General features: G+C 43.9%; 2 protein-coding genes across 2 annotated transcripts in view; one reads left to right on the plus strand and one right to left on the minus strand.

Moving 5' to 3' along the window:
- Nucleotides 1-25544, minus strand: part of SFGH (S-formylglutathione hydrolase) — a 117795-nt gene that overhangs the window by 76243 nt on the left and 16008 nt on the right. The window lies entirely within an intron of this gene.
- Nucleotides 1230-2078, plus strand: LOC147457368 (uncharacterized). Its single transcript, XM_086513311.1, has one exon. The coding sequence runs from the start codon at nt 1230-1232 to the stop codon at nt 2076-2078; it is 849 nt and encodes a 282-aa protein (XP_086369437.1).

A 25544-nucleotide genomic window follows, 5' to 3' on the forward strand; every position in this document is an offset into this window, starting at 1 on the left:
TTTAGCAATCGCATCTAGATCCAGTCGGGAACTCACAGATGCCCGATTAACTAATCCATATTGCAATCATGTCTATCGAGATTTATGAGACCGAAATGCTGCAGTCATTTCGTCTATCAGTTCTTGCACTCAAACAAGTCAAGTATAAATCAATCAATATCATTTTCGGGAATTCCTATTCATAAAGTCATACAAAAGATTCGCAGAATACTATCAGCTCAACAATATCCTTGAAACCCAAAGGGACATCAATGACTTTATATCAAATCAAAATATCGGGGCAATCTGTCGACAAAGGAGCAGGGTGACTCCCCTCTTGTGCATACCCGCTGCACTAGATTCGCCCGTGCTAAAATCGGGGTTCTATCAAAGTAGACTATGCTAAACCGAATGCTTCAAGGTAAAGTTTCACAATCTGAGGAGTATCTGCTAGGTCCTCCTTCATCCACTTCGCATCCAATGCAAGATAGTTCTTGAATTTAACCAAGAACCGCCTCATCACTTTACCTTTTATCTTTCTATCTTTATGTGCCAGTATTTGTTCTGGAACGTATCTCCTCGCTTTCCTCCACTTGGGGTTGCTCTTCTGGCTCCCCATCATCGGGCACATCGCCTTTAAAAGGCTTCAAGAGACTCACATGAAAAGCATTGTGAATACTCCAGGTATCGGGCAGCTTCAGTCTAAAGGAGACATCATTTATCTTTTCTTTTATCTGGAAAGGTCCATAGTATCTCATGCTAAGCTTTGGAAAAAACCGCTCCTTTTCCTTTTTCTTTCTTAGGCGTGCCTTCTCAAAACGTAAGAGCACCCAATCGTCTTCATTTAAGTTCAAATCGCGATGGTGTCGATCTGCTGCCTTCTTGTGTCTTTCCTGAGATTTTCTGTAAAGCCTCTCGAACCAAGTCCAAGTCCCTCCTGAACTAGTTGGCTTTAAAAATCTTATCTTTCATGCTTAGGAACAATGGAACCCAAGGTTGTACTGTACGTACGTACGGATGCCATCCATACAATATGTACGTACAGTATGGATCCGTACTGTACGGATTGCATCCGTACGGTGCAGTTTTTTTTAAAAGAAAAATTTGACAGTGCGTTAGGCGTTTGATGGTACGATAGGGTAGCACTTTAGTTTTTGGGCAAAACTCTCTGTATTCACTGCAGAGAGTTGTGCGTTTCTGTAAAAGTTGCAGAGCAGGTCTATGAGCACCCTTCTTGCGAAGAAAACACCATGCCTCGCGAAGCCAACCCCCTCTGGAACATTCACACCAATTTCATCAAGATTGTGAAGACTCCTGGGCAATCCGGATCAGGTACACGACGTTGGCAATGCAAGTACTGTGGGATGCAGAAGACGAGCACAGTCACTCGTGTCATCAGGCACTTGACGGGAATAGGATGTACAGCCAACTGTGGAGCATGCAAGAAGGTGCCTCCTGCTGTAAAAGATCAGCTGATTGCAGAAAAATTCCCAGCAATGGCAAGAGGAAACAAAGGTAGGGGAAAACAATCTACGCAAGACGCTCTTCATGATGCCCTTCTTGGAGACCCTGGGGACACGGACATTCAAGATCAAACGGTGGGAAGTAGTGAACCTAGTGCACAGGCTCAGTCTAGCAGGAAGAGGGCTCGTGTCATGCAAGATGTTGAGAATGTGTTTTCTGAGGATGTTAATGATATGGAGGATGTCACAGGGCCTCGGCAGACCACCTTGCACTCGCGTGTGCATACTCAATCTTGGATCAAGGAGCGACAAAAGGTGGCGGAGATGGAGATTGCTCGCACTCTTATTGAGTGCAACATCTCCTTCAATGTATTGAGGACTGACCAATGGAAAAGGATGGTGAAGGCTATTGCTCAAGTTGGTCCCACATATACATGGACTGGCTTAGAGTACAAGAAAATGCGCACGACAATGCTTGATGAGCAAAAGGCTTTGATTGACAGGGCTTTGGTTCCAGTGAAGGTAGGATGGAAACAATTTGGGTGCACAATCATTTCAGATGGTTGGAGTGACATATGTCGACAACACATCATCAACATCCTTGTGTCATCTTGCCTTGGCACTTATTTTTTTTGACCCGTGGATGCAAGGAAGGCAGGGGAACATATCACAGGTCAGTTCATTTACACGCACATCCGGCAGGCCATTAAAGACGTTGGCGCAGAGAATGTGGTACAGGTTGTCACTGATAATGCATCAAATTGCAAAGCAATGGGTGACTTGATTTCATCAGAGTTTCCATCCATAGTTTGGACCCCTTGTGTTGCACATTGCCTTGATTTACTCATGGAGGGGATAGGGAAACTCCCTTGGGTGCTGCCTATTGTGTCTGATGCAACAAAGATCACCACTTTCTTCCGCAAGAAGCACCAAGCACTTACCATCTTCAGGAGCCACAGCCAGTTGGATATGGTACGGCCTTCAAAAACCAGGTTTGCCTATATGTATTTGGTGCTCCATAGGCTCTTCAAGCTGAGGGATTCCCTGATGCAAACAGTGGTGGATCCCAAATGGAGACATGCACAATTCCCAGCAGGAGAACACTAAGTACATCCAGAGGCGTGTTCTTGATGAGAGCTTTTGGACAGAGGTGCAGTCTCTCACAATGGCTTTGCAGCCTCTTCATGTGTTGTTGCGTGTCACGGATATGGAGGGGTCCACACTGGGGCTAGTTTATCATCTGTTCTTGCAAATGAAGAGCCACATTGCAAAGTGTCCTTCTTTGTCTCAACAGCGATATGTTTCCTTGATTGCATCATTGACAATTGTTGGCAATTGTTTTTTTTAGGTAGCTCGGAGCTGCTACACTGAGATGCTTCTTTTTTTATGATTGTGTGCAAACGAGATGACATACTGGCTATTGTGGAGAGTCGGTGGACGTTCATGAGCCGTCCTATACATGGAATGGTTGCATGTCTCCATCCTCTCTACAAAAAGCCAGAACTATTCCATGATAGAGATTTGCCATATAGATTGATAATTTATATATTTGTAGGCTTCTTTTGTGAAATTTCAAATGTTTTTTTAAATTTTTAAGGGTTTTTTTACCAATAGTGCGTATTTTTATGTACCTTAAACCTCAATCCATACAGGAATGCGTACCTTACATACCGAATACGGAGAGTATTTTACGTTCCTTCCCCATCGAAGAGTGAATCATGCTATTGTAGGCAAATTCCACCAAAGGCAAAAACGTTTCCCATTGAGTCTTCTGATCCGAAATGCAAGACTTCAATAAATCTAGTAGGACTGAATTTGCAATCTCAGATTGCCCATCTGTCTGCGGGTGAAAAGATGACGAGACCTGCAACCATGTGCCAATGTTTTCCCAAATAGCCTTCCAAAACAAATTCGTGAATCGGGGATCTCTGTTAAAGACAATTGTCTAAGGCATGCCATGTAATCTGAATATATGGGCAATGAACAGTCTCGCTAAATGATCCGGCTTGACTATTTTCCTCACTGGAATGAAATGAGCTTGCTTGCTAAATCTGCCAATAACGTCCAGATACCATCGTGCCCACTCTGTGTCTTCGGGAGATCAAAAATGAAATCAGGGAATGGGTAAAGGCTATAACAATCCCTGTGCTTTATGCCTGTCAAACTTGACCTTCTCGCATACCAAGCAGCTATGTATAAAATCGTCAACGTCCTTCTTGAGTCTCAGCCAGAAGAAGTATCGCTCCACAGCTTTCAAGGTGGTATCAATGCCGCGGTGACCCGTAAATGGTGGGCAGTGGCATTCGGTTTGAACCTTTTCCCTCAACGGTTGTGTAATGCACAGCATCGTTTTCTTCATCAAGTAGCCATCCCGAATGGAATATTCTGCTACTGCCTCCCCATTCTCTATTTGACTAAATACATCTGGAAAAAAAATTATGGATCTGTAGCGTATTGATCGACCATGTCCTCGAAGCTTCTATGGTGAATCGCGGATATAGCCAAGACTAACGGCTTCCGACACAAAGCATCTGCCACCAAGTTTTTCTGTCCCTACACATGGACAATCAAGAAGTGAAACTGTGACAAGATGTTAGCCCACCGCATCTGCTTTTTCGATATCTGCTTCTGTGACAAGTAGCGTAAACCCTGATGAACAATGAAGACCGTAAAATCGGCTCCGAGTAGGTAATGTCGCCACTGAGTAAGAGCATGGATAACCACCAAAAGCTCTTTCTCATATATCTGTGCTGTCAATTCCGACCTTGAAAACAATCGGCTCTCATAGGCAATGACATGACAAGCATCACAATATACTTCGAATGACTTTTGCAAATCCGGCGAAGTCAAAACTCGTCATGTAGTCAATTTCTCTTTCAATGTCTAAAAGGCAGTCACCTCTGTGGGTCCCCACGAGAAAGGGACTCCTTTCCGTGTCAGAATGTGCAAAGGGGAAGCTACCTCTACAAACTTTCGAATGAACCGCCAGTAGTAAGAACACAAACCCAAGAAGGGCCAATCACGTATAGTCTCAATCTTGGCCCGGTCCATCTGTACTCTTGCTGCTGAGACGATGTGTCCCAAAAAGGGTATCTCCGGCAAGAAAAATTCACTCTTTTTGACATTGATAACTAATTTGTGCCTCAAAGACCTATAGCAGATGGTGTCTATATTCTGCTTCATCCTTGGAGAAGACTATAATGTCATCAAAAAAAGTGCCAACAAATGATCTATACTCTCTGAAAATCCTATTCATCATTTGGTTGAAAGTCGCTAGAGCATTGATAAGGCCAAAAGGCATCACCAAAAATTCATACAAACCGAAGCTTGTCTGAAAGGCTGTCTTATAGACATCTCCCGACGCAATTCGCATCTGATGATATCCGCTTTTCAAATCAATCCTACTGAAACAAGAGGATCCCTGAAGTCTGTCAAGAATATCATCAATCCTTGGAATCGGAAGTTTGTTCTTGATGGTGATTTTATTAAGAGCTCTGTAATCAATGCACATTCTCCAAGATCCGTCTTTCTTTAATACCAACAACACCGGAGAGCAATAGGTAAAGTATTTGGCTGGATAAGACCCTTTTCCAAAAGGTCTTTCACTTGGTTCATGATCTCTTCATTGGGCTTGGCTAACACGATAAGGTGGCCGGTTCGGTGGTGTGCTTCCAAGAATCAGATCAATAGTATGATCATCAGGCCGAGATGGGGGCAACTCGCCTGGCAGGCTCTCAGAGAAACAATCGGCATGAGTGTGGAGAAAACCTTAACGTTCTTTATCAAGTTCAGACATGTTCGTTCTGCGTTTATCATTTAACTCTTTCAAGTAAATCGAGTAAACAAAGAGATTGGATTTCATTAATTTGGAAATGGCCGAAGCCGATACAAGGGACAGACTCGCCCTTCAATTTTACATCAAGTACAATTTTTTAGCCCTTTTCATTCGTCAATGTTGCTTTCTTTGCCCGATAATCGACCATGGCGTTGTTCTTATGGTACCAAGGGACTCCTACGAGGACGTCACAACTTTCCAAGGCATTATGTAAAAGTCCTCGTGCCCTAAATACCCCAGACAATGCAACCGAAGTTTGCCAATGACAAGTGTAATGGCTATGTCCCATTTGGGTGCCGCTAGAACTGCCTCTGCTGGTGGTCCCATCATATCGGGTGTAATATCAAGCTGCGCCGCCAATTCCGGTGATGGCCTTGGCTCCTCCATCGAAGAAAACCAAGGCTTCTTGACCTTTCACTTTGCCCCAAGCTCAGCAAAGTTCTGTACTTTCATCAATCATGCTTGGGTCAATACCCATGCAATCTGGTACCAGTCCTCCTTTCCTCTTGCCTTTTCTGCCACGTTCCTCTGCTGCTCTCGAACTCTCTAGCCTGTTGTCACAGGGACGTGGCAACTATTAACTATGCCACGAGGACGTGGCAATTGCTACCTTTAGTTGTTGGTTTCTTTCCAAGGGGTTTTGTTTTGTTTTTGAGACCCTCTTCTTGAAGTAGCAAACGGTCGGACATTGCATGGCCAATGTGAATGGTAGTTTCACCCGCAGATGGGTAGTGGTCAGCACTGGAATTCGTATAGTAAGAGGATGTCTAGGCTCAGAGCAAGATCATATAGGTCCCCCCGTCGCACTTAGCAAGTTGGTGGATACTAGGAAGTGAACTCAATTAAGGCGTAAAGTCAAGGTGGGACTACCAACAAAAAGTATCCGACAGTTGGGCCACATTGCACTTTTGGATGCGATCCCAATGAGGATAGATGGTCAGAAGACCAGTGGGAGCCCAACGGAAGCATCTCCTAAAATTTAGGGAACTGCTATTTTGGGCCGTGAAATGTGTTCACGTCATTACCTCCGGTATGACTAGGGGAACATTTTACAACTCTGCCGCGAAGTTAACTGGGCAACCGGTTAGGATATTTTTAAGTGGCGAACCCGAAACGGGCAAATGCTTGGAAATGCGCCAAGTGTCGATTTTTCATGAACTTTCCCCTTGCAGAAAAATGGGCGCTGATTTTTAAGCTGGGAGAGGCCTCATTTCAGCTTTTGTCACAGGTTAAGAGCTATGGAGTGCTTCCTTTCTCTCTCATGTACAGTGTGGTGCTAGGAGTGATGCCCTGCACACTACACACTACTCTCTCTCTCCCCTACGTGCAGTTATGTGATGCCCCACAAGAGGGCTCCTCATTTGACTGATGTACAATTGTGGGTTCATGCTTTTGTGCTGAGGCAAGAGCCTCCTTGAGCAAGAACAGGGGTAGCTAGCTGCTACTCCAAAGCAAGGCACTGGTGAGGGTCATAACCTCACCATACACGTGCAAAATCAGCGCTGTGTATGCGCTGTAATTTTACTGTTTTTCAGCCATACGGTCGCCAGAACCTTTGGGAATCGTGCCCCACTGGCAGAGGACAGTTAGGAGACTGTTTGGGGCTGAAAACAGGGCAAAAACCAGTAAATACAGCGTGCTGAATTTACTGTTTTTGGGCAGGAATCAAAGGGTATACGCCAGTAGAAGCGAGTTCCAGCAGGGGAATTGGTTTCGCGCAAGTTTAAGGGCTGTTATGGTGCCGAAATTTGGCCAAAACAGGCGGTATCTAGTGGGATACAGTCAAAGGATTCCCAGGACTCTTCTTTGTACTTTACCCTCCTAAAGAATAAAGAAATACCCAAAGGGGCACCAATTTTGGGGTCTACAGGTTGTCGGCGTCTGCTCGGAGCATTCTAGCTTCCAAGCCGTGTGTGTGATTAAGTGTTAATTCCCGTTACAGGTCTCCTTTGCAAAGTGCTCTATGTGTGTGTCTAGAGTAAAGAATTTCGGGTGAAAGCCAACACCTACCTCCCTACAGGCCGGTTACACCTATCTTCAATCGGTCCTTGCGGTGCCTTTTTCGGGCACTTTGCGGAGATGTGCCCTTGTTCCCCGCAACCAAAACACTTCCCCTCTCTGATATAGTTTGCTCTTTCTCGAAGAGTCAGTCGGGGTCGTGCATCCTTATCCTTCTTTTCATGGGAACTCTTTTTCTTTCTACTTTCATTCTTGGAGGTCTGTTGGGTTCTCTGAGTCAAGATCTCATCAGTGGGGTAAGTCAAATTTCCCGAATGTATCGAGAAACCCCGTTTCGCATGACCCATTAATTCTTGGAAAGAATTTGACTTTTGTTCCAGGCAGTAGTCTCAGATCTCTGTAGGGAGTCCGCAACAAAACCGCCAATCTGTTCCTTAAAAGAGACCTTCTTAAATGAAGAGGTTGGTAGCAAAGAGTCCCAAAATCTCTCGCAATAAGATTCCAAAGAATCTCCCTTGGTCATCCGAAGATGGTTCCAAGCGGTTCGTATATCACGTACGTACTCGCGGGTCAGCCAAGAAGAGATGAAGAGCCTTTTGAATTTCAACCACTTGACTGGAGCTTCTTTTCTCAGAAGAAGAGTGGACCACCATGTTCGAGCATTGCCTTTTAGAAAAGAGGCAGCCCTCCTAATCTTGGAGTGCTTTGAGTAATGCCCTCCAAACAAGGCTATATCAAACTGTTGGATGAAGGCCAAAGCCCTCAGAGCATCTCGGAATCCAAAAAAGGATTCAAATTTTATCGATTGTCCACCTTTGAAATCTTTTGCTTTCTTGCTTTTATCTTCGAGGAAGTCATATTTGTTGGGTCTGTAGAAGTGCTTCTTCTTTGCATAAAGCATATGGTCGTCAGAATCCGAACTCTCAGGAGGATGACTCCTCTGTAGAGCTATCAGAAACCGAGTGGAATCTAGGTTTCTTTGCCTTTTTCTTGCCCTTTCTGAAGCTTTGCTTTTTGCTTCGCTTTTTGCCTTTTCAGTCCTCCTCGCTCGAGTCAGAAGAGCTAGACCACCGTGTTCGAGCATTGCCTTTTAGAAAAGAGGCAACCCTCCTAATCTTGGAGTGCTTTGAGCAATGCCCTCCAGAGAAGGCTATGTCAAGTTGCTAGATGAAGGCCAAAGCCCTCGGAGCATCTCCGAATCCAAAAAAGGATTCAAATTTTATCGACTGTCCACCTTCTTTGAATTCTTTTGCTTTCTTGCTTTTATCTTCGAGAAAGCCATATTGGTTGGCTCTGTAGAAGTGCTTCTTCTTTGCATAAAGCATATGGTCATCTGAATCCGAACTATCAGAGAATGACTCCTCTATAGAGCTATTAGAAACCCGGTGGAATCTGGGTTTCTTTGCCTTTTTCTTGCCCTTTCCGAAGCTTTGCTTTTTGCTTCGCTTTTTGTCTTTTCTATCCTCCTCGCTCGAGTCAGAAGAGCTAGACCACCATGTTCGAGCATTGCTTTTTAGAAAAGAGGCAACCCTCCTGATCTTGGAGTGCTTTGAGTAATGCCCTCCAGAGAAGGCTATGTCAAACTGTTGGATGAATGCCAAAGCCCTCGGAGCATCTCGGAATCCAAAAAAGGATTCAAATTTTATCGACAATCCACCTTCTTTGAATTCTTTTGCTTTCTTGCTTTTATCTTCGAGGAAGTCATATTGGTTGGCTCTATAGAAGTGCTTCTTCTTTGCATAAAACATATATTCATCTGAGTCCGAACGGTCAGAGGATGACTCCTCTGTAGAGCTATCAGAAACCGGGTGGAATCTGGGTTTCTTTGCCTTTGTCTTGACCTTTCCGAAGCTTTTCTTTTTGCTTTCTTTTTGCCTTTTCTGTCCTCCTCACTTGAGTCAGAAGAGCTAGACCACCATGTTTGAGCATTGCCTTTTAGAAAAGAGGCAACCCACCTAATCTTGGAGTGCTTTGAGTAATGCCCTCCAGAGAAGGCTATGTCAAACTGCTGGATGAAGGCCAAAGCCCTCGGAGCATCTTGGAATCCAAAAAAGGATTCAAATTTTATCGAATGTCCACCTTCTTTGAATTCTTTTGCTTTCTTGTTTTTATCTTCGACGAAGTCATATTGGTTGGCTCTGTAGAAGTGCTTCTTCTTTGCATAAAACATATGGTCATCTGAATCCGAACTATCAAAGGATGACTCCTCTGTAGAGCTATCAGAAACCGGTGAATCTGGGTTTCTTTGCCTTTTTCTTGCCCTTTCCGATGCTTTGCTTTTTGCTTTGCTTTTTGCCTTTTTTGTCCTCCTCGCTCGAGTTAGAAGAGCTAGAAGAAATGTCAGAAGAAGAGGAAGAAGAAGAACTGGGTAGTCCTTCAAAACGTACTCGCTTCTTCTGCTTTCTTGCAAATGCAAAAGAAGATTGACGGCCCAAATAACCAGGGCATAGTTGCCACGGAGTTTCGAAACGTTTCGTTTGAAACGAGTTTCAGAAGTTTCGAAACGGTTTCGTCCGAGAAAGAAACACCAAAACATAAGTTTCGTGCAAACTAAAGAAACGTACGTAAGTTTAAGAGGTATAAGCTGAGATGCATGTTTTAAGCATTACCTTACAATTAGACATGAAAAAGAGGGAGAATAGGACTAACTTTCCTCATTAGAAGCAAGACAGAAGCTACATTCATGACATTGAGGATTTCATGACCGAAACAAAGAACAAGAGGCTTCAAGGTTTACATGTAACATGAGCCTTGACTTTACCTTTGAAACGTCCAAACTCATACGAAAACATTTCCGATACGTTTCGTACGTTTCATGAGTGAAGAAACGCGTTTCTTGGCAACTATGAACCAGGGTAATCAGTCCCCTTCTTGCGCTTTTTCACTTGCTTTTTGGATTGATTGTTCGCGTCCAAAAGCCGACTGATTTGTGTTTGAACCACCTCCTGTAATTCTTGTTCTGTAAACATCCTCAGAGAAGGAGGTTTCTTGATTGCCGGTTTGATAGGTGGTTCTGTGGATTTCTACCATTGGGTATGCACTTTTGCGATGGATTGCTCAGACAAAAATTTTGCAAACAAAGGATCCTTCGCAAATTTAATCATCTGCTTTGTGCACTCGTCAACCTGTTGTCGATGTTCCATCTCTTTAAGTTTGTACTGAGTTCCTCTGTTAAATCATCAAAATCTTCTTCATGATCTCCTGCATTAGCACATGTAGAAGAAGTAGACTGCTTCTTGTTGAAATCCATAAGTGTCGGGAGGAAAGGATCGGATTTCCTGGTAGAAGAGAAATCGGCCGCGCTCTGATACCACTGTAACAAACTTGGGCACCCCAAGTCTACATTCTACCGCAACAGAGCAGAGATTCACTTTAAAACATTACACTAAAGACGACACGGCTCGGCGTAGTTCCTTGCCAAGAGGTATTGGCCCCAAAGACTGGCACCCCTTTCAGTATTTCTTTTTATATTAATATGTGTGCAAAGTACAAGAGTCCGCGGGAACTCACACTCAGACTCTGCGTCCAAATGCTCTGAGTAATGAGGCCCAAAAGACTTATTTAAGGCCCAAAAGACTTATTTATTGTTACAAGGGATGCCCAAAAGCAGAGCCCCAAAAGTTTTAACTCGAAAGCTAACTGTCCCAAAAGCTCACTCAAAATCTGCCAACCAAAAGCAGCCAATGCAAATTACGGAATTCCATACATACTGCCACGCCAGCAGCCGAGCACGTTTTGCGCAGAATCTGCCACGTCAACAGTCAACGAAAATCTCTAGGTACATGTGGGTGAGATTGAGGGCAAAGACAAACAAATATCTCTACATTGCTATGTGCTACTTTCCTCGAGTACATCAATATATGCACCACCTAGAGGACAATACCCCTTTTCTATTTTGAATGATGACATATAGGAGTTCTCTAGGGATAGTGACGTCATCATCCTAGGGGACTTCAATGCTAGAACTGCCCATCACCAGACAGTATTTTATGATACTTCAGAGGAGATGCTGACGGAGATGGATGTTGCACAGATGGGCCTATCTAGATTATCACACAATGTGGAGCATACTGAGTATGGACGGCACTTGATAGACATGGGGACTGCACATGGATTGGCTATTTTGAATGGCCTAGAGAGATTTCCCGCTGCGAGAGGTTTTACATGTTTTCCACACAGACATAGAGCGAGCACAGTGGATTATGTCATGGCACAGCCGAGCTTCATCTCTAGTATCTAGGACCTCACAGTTGGACCCAGACCTATTGGTGTGGCAGTAGATCATGCCCTTGTGTTGATGACCATCTCTTTCCAGTTTAGTGTAGCACACATGCCACAGGCAGCAACCCCTACTCGCTACACCTTTACACAAGAGACGGACTCTATCTACATAGATGGGACGCTTGTGCACTCTGGAGCCACGGCGACCTTTGGAGGAGCTTACTACTATATTAACACAGACATTACATGATGCAGCAACAGAGGCATACACACACACCCAGCCTGAGCAGAGACGACATTTTGGGAGCATGCCCCAGAATAGCTGGTATGATGATGAGTGCCGCGAGAAGAGAGCCAGACTTCAAAGGGAGGTGCTTTTGGGGAATATCACTCACAGACAGTCACAGATTGTCTTTCAACGCCTAGTGCGGCAGAAGAAGAGGGCGTTTTTGGCTCGACTTCCCTGCCAACTGTGCTCCTCTATCACCCTCCTCTCAATGTAGTCAGAGACCTCATCCACATACATGCCAAATAGTGTAGGAGATAGCGGGCAACCCTGTTTCACCCCGATAGTGGAGTGAACCAAATCAAAAATCCCCTCTGGAGTGCGTACGTGTCCCACCACTGACCTGTATAGAGTCATGATCCCCCAAATCAACTCTGTGGGTACCCTCATCTCCTGCAGTCTGCGCATCAATCTAGCTTTGGGTACTATATCGAAGGCTTTGTGGAAATCCACAAAGCAACAATAGAGCCATCTCCCATGTAAACTCCCCTCCTCAATAATGGCTCTGAGTGTCTGACTATGATCAAGAGTAGAGAAACCTCTCTTGAAACCCACCTATCCTGCTGCTCGTATGTTGGGTTAAAGGCCCTAAATGACCTCTTATTGTACATTTTTATACTTTGTTCAAGTTCACATTGAACCTGAACCTGAACACATTTTTTAAAGTCACTTATAATAAAAGTGGGAAAGCCCAAAACCTCATCAATTGAGTTTTCCCCAAATCATACGAGCTCTCTCTCTCTCTACTTTCGATCTCTAGCGCTAGCTCTCTGCTACACCTTGCCTCCTGCTTCTTGCCCCAATCCTGCACTACATCGCGACGCGCACCTACCGGTACCCTCTGCTTCGCGCTTTCAACTAGTATCAGAGCCCTAGGGTTTCAAAACATCCCTATGCAGTCTGCTGGACAGCAAGCTCTCGCGCAATCAATTTCGCTTCCATCGCGAAGCCCCTTGCTTTCGGGGTCGAAAAGGTCACCAAAACTGTCAAAACGTCCCAAAACATGCTGTTTTTAGGCCAAAACAAGTGATTTACAGGTTATTTAGGTCAGAATTAGCTATACGCAGGTGTACCAAAGTTGTGGAATCACATGTATTGATGTTTATCGCAACAAATTGAGTGAAAATCTGAGTACAGGTGCTTGAAATTGCACATTTCAGCTGAAATTTCAGATTTGGACTGTTTCATGTAAAGAAACTGTGGCTCTTTGTATACAAAGTCTTGTGGATGGTACTATTTGCTGAAATTTTCAGCCTATTGCATCTCTCTTATATACACACTTGTGGTTGAATTAAGATGGCTTCTTCCTCTTTTGCTCTGACATAAAAGTTTGATGGTTCAATGGTCAAAGCTTCGATCTTTGGCAAGAACGCATGCAAGGTATCCTTTTCTTAAAGGATTGTGAAGATGCATTGAAACAGAATAAGCCACCAGGTTTGTCTAACGAAGAGTGGGCCAGGTTAAATAAGAAGGCTATGGCCTACATCAAAATGGCTATCAATGATGACATTTTGACGGACATCAAACGTTTGCAATATGGCAAAAGCTAAAGTCCAATTATGAAAATACCACACCTGTGAACCAGGTACATTTGATACGAAAGTTGGTGGATATGCAACTTGATGACTCGAAGTCAGCTTCTGAGCATTTGAGTGCTTTTATAGGAGTCAGTTGCAGGACAGTGGGCTTCAGCAATTCGATGATAAGTTCAAAGCTATTTTCTTGCTTATGACATTGCTAGATACTTGAGAAACCTTGGTTGTCTCCTTGAGCAACAGTCCCACCCTCACGTATGACGATGTGAGAAGGTCTATTCTCAATAAAGAGATTAGACATAAGAAGGTGGCAATTCTGCCTACAATGCAAGAGGTAGAAATCAAAAGCGTGATGTGGGCAACATGACTCAAAATAGAAGTAAGAGCAAGACAAAGGATAAGGATGTCACTTGTTATCAATGTCGCAGAAAGGGTCACAAGAAACCCGATTGCAAATATTTCAAGAAAGAGCAGGAAAGGAAGAAGGAAACGCAAGATAAGAAGAAGAAAGATGAGAAGGAAGGGAAAAAATCAGCAACTGATTCCTCCAGGGATGTTGAGAATGCAAATGTATCCTCTAGTGTGGTCATTGAGGAGTTGTCAGATGTTGAGGAAATTTTGGTTGCAGCTTCATGCCCCTCAGATTTGGTGATAGCTAATGCAGAAGATATGCTCATCTCGAAGAAAGATGTCATTGATGCATTGCTTAGTGCTAATGATTGCCTATCCCAGTCATGGATAGTGGATTCTGGTGCTTCATTCCATGTGACTCCATCTTTAGAGTGTTTTGCTACATATGCTACAGGCAATTATGGCAAGGTGTACCTTGGTGATAATTTTGCTTGCAATATTGAGGGAATGGGTACTATGCGTTTGGCTCTTAACAATGGTCAAGAGCTTATGTTGAATGATGTCACGTTTGTACCATGCATTAAGAAAAGTTTGCTATCTGTTGGCCAATTAGATGCACATGGTTATACTATCATTTTTGCTGGGGGTTCATGGAAGTTGCTTAAGGGCTCTATGCTTGTTGCAAAATGATCTAAAAGGAATACTTTGTACTACCTTCGATGCAAAGCTTTGCCTGGCAAGTTTCTTGATGTTGCTGAAGTTGCTTCACACACGGAATTGTGGCATAAGAGACTTGGCCATCTGAGCCAAAAGGGTATTGATGTGCTTTCCTCTCTGAAGAGGGTTGATGTAAAAGGCAAAACTTTGATTTTTGTAACGATTGTCTTTTATGGAAAGCAAAAGAAATCTTCTTATTACTATGGTGTCTCTTGCAAAGCTAATCCTCTTAATCTTATTCACTCCGATGTATGCACTATGTCTGTAAAGTCTTTTGGTGGTGCATTGTATTTCGTTACATTCATTGATGATTGTACTAGGAAAGGATCGGTGCATTTGTTGAAAAGTAAAAGTAAGACTTTTAATGCTTTTAAGGAGTTTCATGCTTTTGTCACTACGCAAAAGAGTACTAAGCTTAAATGTCTCAGATCTGATAATGGAGGAGAATATGTATCTGCGTTTTTGTGATGAAAATGGCATTAAAAGGGAGTTGATAGCCCCTTGTAATCCGCCTTCTAATGGTGTGGCTGAGAGGTATAATGTCACCAGGAGGTGTACTTTTCCTCTTGCCTTCCGTAAATAAGTACTAGATATTTTTATTTATTTTCTTTTTACTTGTTTTCCTCGGAACCCTTGAAAAGGTGCAAGTGGACATTGCATGGCCAGTGTGAAACGGCTGCAGCCAAATGGGTTTCTCACATGGGGGATCTAGGTCGGTCAGACAAGGACTGCCCGGACCAATTAGCACTGAATTCTGATGAGTATGGAAGCTCGTGTGCGCCAAACTGGAATTTGGGCCACTCGTCAAGTCACCACAACTTTATAAGTTGAAAGGGGCCAGTAAATTAACCCACATTGTAGATGGTGGTCAAATGGTAGTCTTCAATGATGGTCAGGAGACTGATAGGGACACCATGGAAGCATCTCCTAAAATTTAGGAAACTGCTATTTTTGATCGAAAAATGTGTTCACGTCATTAGCTCTGGAATGACAAGGGGAACATTTTATTGCTCTGCTGCCAAGTCAACTGACGCACCAGTTGAGATATTTTTAGCAGGGAAAGCCCAAACTCGGAAACTGGGCGACGTGTCAGCCTGTGAGCGATTCTGCCACTCTGGGAGGCAAAAACGAGCTGCATATCAACAAAGGGGGCGCCATTTTCAGCCTCAGGTGGATTGTAGTAGGTACAGAAGCTATGGAATGCTTACCTTGCCCTCTATGCACAGTATGGTGACAGGAGTGATGCCCCGCACGCTACATACTGCTCTCTTTCTCACCTACGTACAGTATGTTATGCCCCACTAGTGGGCTTCTCATTTGACCTATGTACAGTTTTGGGGGTTTATGCGCGTTTGCCAAGGCAAGAGCCTTCTGAACAGGAACCGGATTAGCTAATTGCTAATCCCCCACAGGTACGCACAGTTCCATCACGAAAGATTGCGAGTTTGGAGAGTTTTCTCGCGTGAAAACTCGTCCAATTCACAGGGGAACTGTCCCATTGCATGCGGGAGCCCTTGGGACACGCGTAGGCGTGTTCGCTCCGCTAAAAACGATCCGAAACAGGGAATTACAGCCTGCTGTGTTTTTCTGCAGGTTTAGGGTTTCGCACCTAAACTGCAGGGAACATCGGGGGAGCCTCGTGAGAGCCTTGGGATGCGTGTACAGGCTTTTGGGCTCCCGACAGTGAAAAACAGAGAATTACAGCCCGCTGAATTTCTGTGACAGCTCACCAGAAAGCTTCCAGATATCGAGGGAATCCGTCCTAGACAGGTGTTTTTGACCTACAAGGGTTTTTGCGCCGTTATGCTGTCGAAATCCGGTCGAAAACCTGCGTTTTCAGCCCTCGCCAGGTTTGGACAGCTTTGTGAAAGCTTGTGCTAAGTGGTCGGATCGTCTACCTTAATTTGAATAAAGAAATACCGAAAGGGGCACCAGTCTTTGGGGCCTACAGGGTGTCGGTCTCGTGTGCGCAGTGACATTCTAGTCGCTGGACGCAATTGTGTTCTCTTCCCTTCTCAGTGCTCTGTGTAAAGTTAACAGGTAATTGAAATAGTACCGCCCTCTACGTTGTATAGGCCGGTTATATGGTTCCATCGACGGGATAGTCACTTTTTCTTCAAAAAGTGCAGCGTGGATTGTTGTGGGTGAAAGCAACACAGAGCTTGTCGATATGGCAGAGAAGAGAGACCAAGTACCTGAAGAGGGATCTTCCTCACATGGCACAGAGAAAATTCCTTCAACTCTTCAAGAAGAGGACAGGTTGTTTAGAACTCAACTGCGTTGTTGCATGGACATGTTTCAGCAGTTGGCTAACAACCCAAGGATGCAGGAATTCTTACAGGCTCCGACACAGGGTTTTCGGCCTCCTACACAAGGCATGACTGAGCCGTTGCAGGAAAAGGCAGGAAAAGGAGATTTCCAATGCGCAGAGGACTCATGATGCTCGAGGGAAAGCCCATGTGGTTGAGCAACTAGTGGTGTCCAATGATCCAAAGCAACTTGCTTTAGCTGGACAGGAACCGTTTGTGAATGGTCAAGGGAGCAATGAACAGGCTATGCGTCAGACCCTTCCATTACCTAATACTTATCCTGGTTATTTTGGAGGTGGTTCAGTGTTTCAAGCTATGGCTGGACCTTCCACAAGTTATATGCTAGGGAATGTGTTCGGGACAATGCAAACAGGCATGGGTAACCCTATGTACACGAACATGGGTGTCCAACCAGGTTTTCAGGGTGCCTATGGTCAGCTTCGAGTGCCTGGAACACAATTTGGTATGGCTGGTTTTTCGCAGCCATACGTACAAAATGCAGATATGACAGGGAAAACAGTTGATGCGAGTGCTGGAATGAACACTCATGGAGCACCACTGTTACAGGCACCTGTTTATGATAATGTGGCTCCTTTGAGTCAGCCTAAGGATTACAAGGAAGGTGAGCAAGGAGTGAAGTTTGAAACTTTCAGAGGAACTGAGGACCAATTAAAGGCTTTGACCTTCATACAGCAATTCGATGCAGCTTATGCTCGAGGCAACTTCACGGAATCTTCAAAGATACGCAAGGCTGCCACTTTCTTGAAAGGGAATGCACTTCAATGGTGGACCGCATTGTTGAACCAGGGTCAAGACCCAACAACGTGGGTCCAATTCAAACAGCTTTTTGCGCCTGCATGGTTGACAAACACTTTTGAAGTGGATGTGATGACAGAATGGCACGAGTTGAATGCTAAACAGTGTGCGAATTTGGAAGAGTACAATAAACAGTTTTGGGCCGCAGTGTTGCCAGTCACCTCTTACAGGTTTGTGCCATTGTAAGAACAGATTGAGAAGTACTGTTGCGGATTGCCCAAGAAAATCAGGGACTACTGCACAAAGACTACTGTCATGAATATGTTTCAGTTGATAGAGAATGCAAGAGTGGCCAGCAATCTGTCCAAGGGAGATTCCGATGGATTTAATAGCCACAAGAAAGGGTCCCAGGGCAAACAGTTTTCAGCCAAGGGCAATGTTGCAGCAAAGCCTTCTGAGTCTCCTGCAAAGAAGCCCTCCACTCAAGAAGCTGATACATCCAAGAAGCAATCTAAATCTTCTTCGGGACGAGGACAAGGACAAAAGAGGCATTTTTCTGGCAAAACTTTTGAAGAACGGAAAGCTCTTAGGGAGGCCAAGAAATGCTACATTTGTGAACAGGAAGGACACTTTGCAAATGAGAGCCCACAGAAGAAGTCACAGGATAAGGATGACAAGTCAGACCATAAAGGGAAGAAGCCAAAGCCGAGTGCAGGACTTGTTCCAGATTTGGTTGGAGATCAGCCAAACACAGATGCCACGGAGCTGTGCAAAGCTTGGGCCAAAGTTAGAGACCAGACAGTGCTGGTTTTCTTTGATCCAGGAGCCCGTGCAAATTTCATATCACCAGAATTGGCATCAAAGTTGGGCATTCGTGCAGAGGAGATGGGTATGACAGGCGAAGCAGGTTTGGCATGCCCAGGACATTCAGAGCCTGTTACTCCCATTCTGGGAAAGCTTCGTATGCACATTCAGAGCTATGTGGATGCGGAAGAATTTCATATTATGCCGCTTGAGGGCTGTGATGTGTTATTGGGTATCCCATGGTGTTACAGGTTGCATGCTATGGTGGATACTTACAACAAAAATATTACCCTTGTACATAGAGGAAAGACTCATGGCCTTGATGTAAAGCTTAAAGGCGAGTCTGTTCCAGTTGTTTCTGCTTTTGCTATTTCATCTGTAATAAAGAATCATCTTTCTGCGTACTTGATCTTTGCAAAAGAAGTACCTCAAGTTGTATCTAATTTGTCTACCTTAGATAAAGACAGGTCAATTTTTTTGAGTGGTTTCAGTGAATGTTTTTCGGACTCTTTGCCAGTGGAGTTACCTCCTGAGAGACCTGAGGATCATACTATAGATCTTGTGCTAGGTTCTAGTCCACCGAATACACCACCATACAGGGTTAGTGCAGCCCAGCAGAAAGAGATTATGGGTCAGGTCAACGAGCTTTTAGAGAAGGGGCTGATTCAGCCCAGTTCATCCCCTTTTTGTTCGCCTGTACTCTTAGTGCAGAAGAAGGATGGTTCATGGTGCATGTGCATTGACTATCGTGCCTTGAATAAGAATACTATCAAGAACAGGTTCCCCATACCGAGGATAGATGACATTCTTGATCCGCTTGAGGGAGCGTCATTGTTTACAAGAATAGACCTAAAGAGCGGGTATCATCAGATACGCATTAGACCAGAAGATGTCCATAAGACTGCGTTCAGGACAACATTTGGTCTCTATGAGTTTCTTGTCATGCCATTTGGTCTCACAAATGCTCCTGCCACATTTAATAGAATGATGGACAGAATTTTTAGACCACATAGAAACTTCGTGGGTACCTTCTTTGATAACATGATTGTCTACTCAAAGTCTGAAGAGGAGCATAGGGATCACTTGACCGCAGTTTTCAATGAGCTACGCAAGAATAGGCTACTCATCAATGTGAAGAAAAGTGAGTTCTTTTTGCAAGAAATTCACTTCCTTGGGCACATTGTTTCAAAGGATGGGGTACGCATGGATCCCACTAAAGTGGAAGCAATTAGGTCATGGCCAGACTTGAAATCCGTACATGACATTCAAAGCTTTCTAGGCTTATGTTCCTATTACAGGAGGTTCATCCGAAATTTTGCTGAGATTGCTTCTCCACTCCATGCACTGCAAGGAAAAGGAGTTACTTTCAAGTGGACAGCCAAGGAAATTTTAGCGTTCAAACACTTGAAAGAGAAGCTGACTTCAGATCCGGTAATTATTTTGCCAGATCTTTCTAAACCTTTTGTGGTTCAATGTGATGTGTGTGGCCATAGTCTTGGTGCAGTTCTAATGCAGAATGGCCGAGTAGTCGCATATGAGAGCAGAATTCTTTTGAAGACTGAAAGGAACTTGCAAGTCTATGAGAAAGAATTGCTGGCAGTAATTCATGCTCTCACTAGTTGGAAACACTATTTGCTAGGGGCTGATTTTGTTGTCCAAACGGATCATCAAACCTTGCGATATTTTCTTACACAGACGAAGTTGTCTGAGAAGCACATGCGATGGGCAAACATCTTGTCAATGTTCCATTTTCAGATTGTGCATGTGCAAGGGAAAAAGAACGTGGTGGCTGATGCGTTGTCACGAAAGCCCCAAATTTCAGCAGTGTCCATTCCGTACCATTGTGAACTAGACGAAATGAAGACACAATATGCTGAAGATTCAAATTTTGCAAGGATCTATGACCAGCTTGTTGATGGGAAACATCATGAGCACTATATGCTTAAGAATGACTTTCTCATGATGCATGGAAAGTTATGCGTTACTAAACAGTTACGGCCAAAGATTTTGATGGAAAGTCATGCTCCACCTTATGCTGGGCATCGTGGAATTGATGCGACAGTGAAAGGGGTTGAGGCATTCTTCTATTGGCCAGTTTTGCGTCAAGATGTTGACACATTTGTAAGATCATGCTTAGTATGCCAAAAAGTCAAATTTGATAGACAAAAGCAACCGGGATTGTTGCAGCCATTGCCGATCCCTGATAGGCCATGGGAAAGTATTGCAATGAACTTAATCTTTGATCTTCCAAGGACGCAAGCAAGAAATGATGGGATTTGGACTATCATTTGTAGGTTCAGTAAGCAGGCCCATTTCATTCCTGTTAGGAAGAAGATAAAGCCAGAACACATGGTCAAGATATTGATGAGCAATATCTTTAAATATCATGGGATGCCTCAGTCAATTGTCAGTGACAGGGATCCACGTATGACGAGTCTTTTCTGGAAGGCATTGTTTGAGAACATGGGCACTACGCTCAAGTTCTCTTCTTCGTTTCATCCACAAACTGATGGACAGTCAGAAGAGGCAAATTCTACTGTCTTGGACCTACTCAAATGTTATGTCTCAGAGCACAAGGCAACTTGGGAACACCATCTCCCATTGGTTGAATATGCTTACAATAACACTGTGCATACATCAACAGGTAAGGCACCATTTGAGATAGTGGAAGGAGGAAAGAAAGTCCCACCCATTTTGCAGACTAAGGACAAGATATTTGAGGCAGACAAGTATGTGCAAGATATGGATGAAACATACAGGAAGATAAAGATTGCTCTTGAGAAGACTCAGACTAAGCAAAAGAAAGCTGCTGATCGTCACCGTCGTGAACTTGTATTTTCACTTAGTGATTGGGTACTTTTGCGCTGTGAAAAGGTCAGGTAAAGGAAAAGGAAAGGCAAGGAACGCTTGTTTCCTAAGCTCAGTATGCGATATTATGGTCCTTTTCAGATTTCAGAAAAGATCAGCGATGTAGCTTACAGGTTAAAGCTACCAGAAGGCTGGAAAATACATAATGCTTTTCATGTCAGCCTTCTAAGGCCCTTTGTTGGTGATGTGCCAGAGAATATGCTTGATGAGGAACAACCCGAAGTGGAAAATTGGATGAAATCCTTGTTCCTGAACAGATATTGGAACATAAAGAAAGAAAGGTTAGAGGAAAAGTTGCAAGACGCTATTTGGTGAAGTTCAAGAACTATCCATCGTTAGATGCCAAATGGATGGAAGAGTCTGAATTGGTTGATTCACCTCAGCTATTGCAATTGTATCTTGAAGCCTTTCAGATGGAACCCACAGTGACTTGATGCAGCCTTTTTGGAGCAAGGCAAGAGCATGGTTCACGATGCTCAAGAGAGTAGTTAAGCAATTGTATCTACTCTTTCCATACAGAATTTAGCTAGAGAAGTTTGTGCTCAAGAGTACACTAGAAGACTTCTATCCATCGTTAGATGCCAAATGGATGGAAGAGTCTGAATTGGTTGATTCACCTCAGCTATTGCAATTGTATCTTGAAGCCTTTCAGATGGAACCCACAGTGACTTGATGCAGCCTTTTTGGAGCAAGGCAAGAGCATGGTTCATGATGCTCAAGAGAGTAGTTAAGCAATTGTATCTACTCTTTCCATACAGAATTTAGCTAGAGAAGTTTGTGCTCAAGAGTACACTAGAAGACTTCTATGCTTGATATATGTGTCGTAGCCAGGTTGGTGGGATTGTTTAATCGTCCAACGCTACATTTCCGGAAGCATGCATATCTTGGATTCCCATCATAGAATATATGTGATATCAGGAGATATCCGCATGTATTATTGGCATGCAAGCGAGGTCGCTTGCAGTATTTCAAGGGTGGGGTGTGTCACCAGGAGGTGTATTTTTCCTGTTGCCTTCCGTAAATAAGTACTAGATATTTTTATTTATTTTATTTTTACTTGTTTTCCCGGGAACCCTTGAAAAGGTGCAAGTGGACATTGCATGGCCAGTGTGAAACGGCTGCAGCCAAATGGGTTTCTCACATCGGGGATCTAGGTCGGTCAGACAGGGACTGCCCGGGCCAATTAGCACTGAATTCTGATGAGTATGGAAGCTCCTGTGTGCCAAACTGGAATTTGGGCCACTCGTCAAGTCACCACAACTTTATAAGTTGAAAGGGGCCAGTAAATTAACCCACATTGTAGATGTTGGTCAAATGGTAGTCTTCAATGATGGTCAGGAGAACGATAGGGACGCCATGGAAGCATCTCCTAAAATTTAGGGAACTGCTATTTTTGATCGAAAAATGTGTTCGCGTCATTAGCTCTGGAATGACAAGGGGAACATTTTATTGCTCTGCTGCCAAGTCAACTGACGCACCAGTTGAGATATTTTTAGCAGGGAAAGCCCAAACTCGGAAACTGGGCGACGTGTCAGCCTGTGAGCGATTCTGCCACTCTGGGAGGCAAAAACGAGCTACATATCAACAAAGGGGACGCCATTTTCAGCCTCAGGTGGATTGTAGCAGGTACAGAAGCTATGGAATGCTTACCTTGCCCTCTATGCACAGTATGGTGACGGGAGTGATGCCCCGCACGCTACATACTGCTCTCTTTCTCCCCTACGTACAGTATGTTATGCCCCACTAGTGGGCTTCTCATTTGACCTATGTACAGTTCTCGGGGTTTATGCGCGTTTGCCAAGGGAAGAGCCTTCTGAACAGGAACCGGATTAGCTAATTGCTAATCCCCCACAGGTACGCATAGTTCCATCACGAAAGATTGCGAGTTTGGAGAGTTTTCTCGCGTGAAAACTCGTCCAATTCACAGGGGAACTGTCCCATTGCATGCGGGAGCCCTTGGGACACGCGTAGGCGTGTTCGCTCCGCTAAAAACGATCCGAAACAGGGAATTACAGCCTGCTGTGTTTTTCTGCAGGTTTAGGGTTTCGCACCTAAACTGCAGGGAACATCGGGGGAGCCTCGTGAGAGCCTTGGGATGCGTGTACAGGCTTTTGGGCTCCCGGCAGTGAAAAACAGAGAATTACAGCCCGCTGAATTTCTGTGACAGCTCACCAGAAAGCTTCCAGATATCGAGGGAATCCGTCCTAGACAGGTGTTTTTGACCTACAGGGGTTTTTGCGCCGTTATGCTGTCGAAATCCGATCGAAAACCTGCGTTTTCAGCCCTCGCCAGGTTTGGACAGCTTTGTGAAAGCTTGTGCTAAGTGGTCGGATCGTCTACCTTAATTTGAATAAAGAAATACCGAAAGGGGCGCGAGTCTTTGGGGCCTACAGAGTGTCGGTCTCGTGTGCGCAGTGACATTCTAGTCGCTGGACGCAACTGTGTTCTCTTCCCTTCTCAGTGCTCTGTGTAAAGTTAACAGGTAATTGAAATAGTACCGCCCTCTACGTTGTATAGGCCAGTTATATATAATCGTACTTTATGTGAGAGAGTGTGTTGCATGTTGTCCATCGCTAATCTTTCCGAAGAGTTTTGGGGGGAGGCATTGAAAACTGCAGTTCATATTTGCAATCGCTCTCCTAATAGTACACTGAAAAATGACATTCCAGAGGAGGTTTGGTCTGGCAAACCTGCCTCTTATGATCATTTGAGAGTATTTGGCTACAAAGCTTTTGTTCATGTACGCAATGACTTGAGAACAAAGCTTGATATGAAGTCCATTAAGGGAGTCTTCCTAGGTTATGGGGAAGAAGGTGAAATGGGCTATAGAGTGTGGTTACCACAGTTTAGAAAGGTAATACGCAGCCGAGATGTAGTGTTCAATGAGGCAAAATTGCTTAAGAATGCTACAAAACCTAATACTGACAAGAAAACAGTTAGATTTCAGCCTTCCGTGCCACCCATTGATGTTGAAAAAGAGCCTCATGATGCATTACCGCAAGTTGAAAGATAATCACCCGGTTAACCTTGAGCCATAAGAGATAGGACATGATATTGATGCTCCTAATGAGGATGGATAGCCACCTGAATTGGCTGAAAATGATTTCCAGCGGCATGATAGAGCTGAAAATGAGTTGCCTTAGGATGTAGAACCGTTGCCTAAGAATGTAGACCATTGGGTACGCAGGTCAACTCGTTTGAGAAGGCAACCCGCAGAGATTTAACCCCTCTTTGAATCATGTAATGTTGACAGATGAGGGTGAACCTCTTACTTATAAAGAGGCTGACTCATGTGAGTCAAGCAGTAAGTGGAAGCTTGCAATGCAAGAGGAAATGAAATCCTTGTATGCAAATGATACTTGGGATCTTGTGCCATTGCCTAAAGGGAGAAAGGCTCTGCCTAACAAATGGGTGTACAAGATTAAGATTGTGGATGAAAAACCGAAGTACAAGGCAAAATTGGTTACAAAAGGATATGCACAGAAAGAAGGAATTGATTTTCAAGAAATCTTTTCCCCTGTTGTAAAGCTTACAACTTTACGTGTCCTTTTTGCTCTCGTTGCGGTGCTTGATTTGGAATTGAATCAGATGGATGTAAAGACAGCGTTTTTGCATGGTGACATTGAAGAGGACATATACATGAAACAACCTAAAGGTTTTGTAGTTCCTACACACGAGGAACTTGTATCCAAACTAAAAAGGGCTTTGTATGGTTTGAGACAATCATCAAGGCAGTGGTATAAGAAGTTTGACACTTTTATGTTGTCTCAAGGCTTTAAACGTAGCCATGCAGATCATTGTTTGTATACGAAAAGGAATGAAGATGGTAGTCCCATCATACTTGTTCTCTATATTGATGACATGCTGCTTGCCGGGAAACATAAGACTAGTCTTGATGCTCTAAAACGTAAGCGAATTCAGCATTTGCTATGAAGGATTTGGTTGATGCAGAACATATTTTGGGCATGCGTATTAAAAGAGATAGAAAGTTGAAATTGTTGTTTTTATCTCAAGAAAGGTAGATTGCAAAAGTACTTGACAGATTTAATATGACTGATGCTAAGTCTCTTGGAGTACCTTTACCTCCATACACTAAGCTTAGCAAAGTAGATTGCCCAAAGGATGAGGTGGCATTGAAAGCAATGAAGGGAATCCCTTATGCATCAGCTTGTGGTTCGATTATGTATGCTATGGTTGCCACTCGTCCCGACATTGCTTATGCAATGGGAGTTGTTAGTCGATACATGTAGAATCCTGGCAAAGCGCATTGGAAAGTTCTCAAATGAATTTTGAGATATTTGAAAGGTACACAATCAAAGTGTATTCATTATGGCAAAAGTGAATTAAAGTTGCAAGGATATTGTGATGCAGACATGGCAGGTGACATAGATACCAGGAAATCTTCCAGTGGATATGTATTTGCCATTGCTGGTGGTGCAGTCTCTTGGTGTTCTAGGTTGC

The sequence above is a fragment of the Adiantum capillus-veneris genome, chromosome 5 (assembly GCF_014529385.1).
Source record: "Adiantum capillus-veneris isolate H3 chromosome 5, ASM1452938v2, whole genome shotgun sequence".
NCBI lineage: Eukaryota > Viridiplantae > Streptophyta > Polypodiopsida > Polypodiales > Pteridaceae > Adiantum > Adiantum capillus-veneris.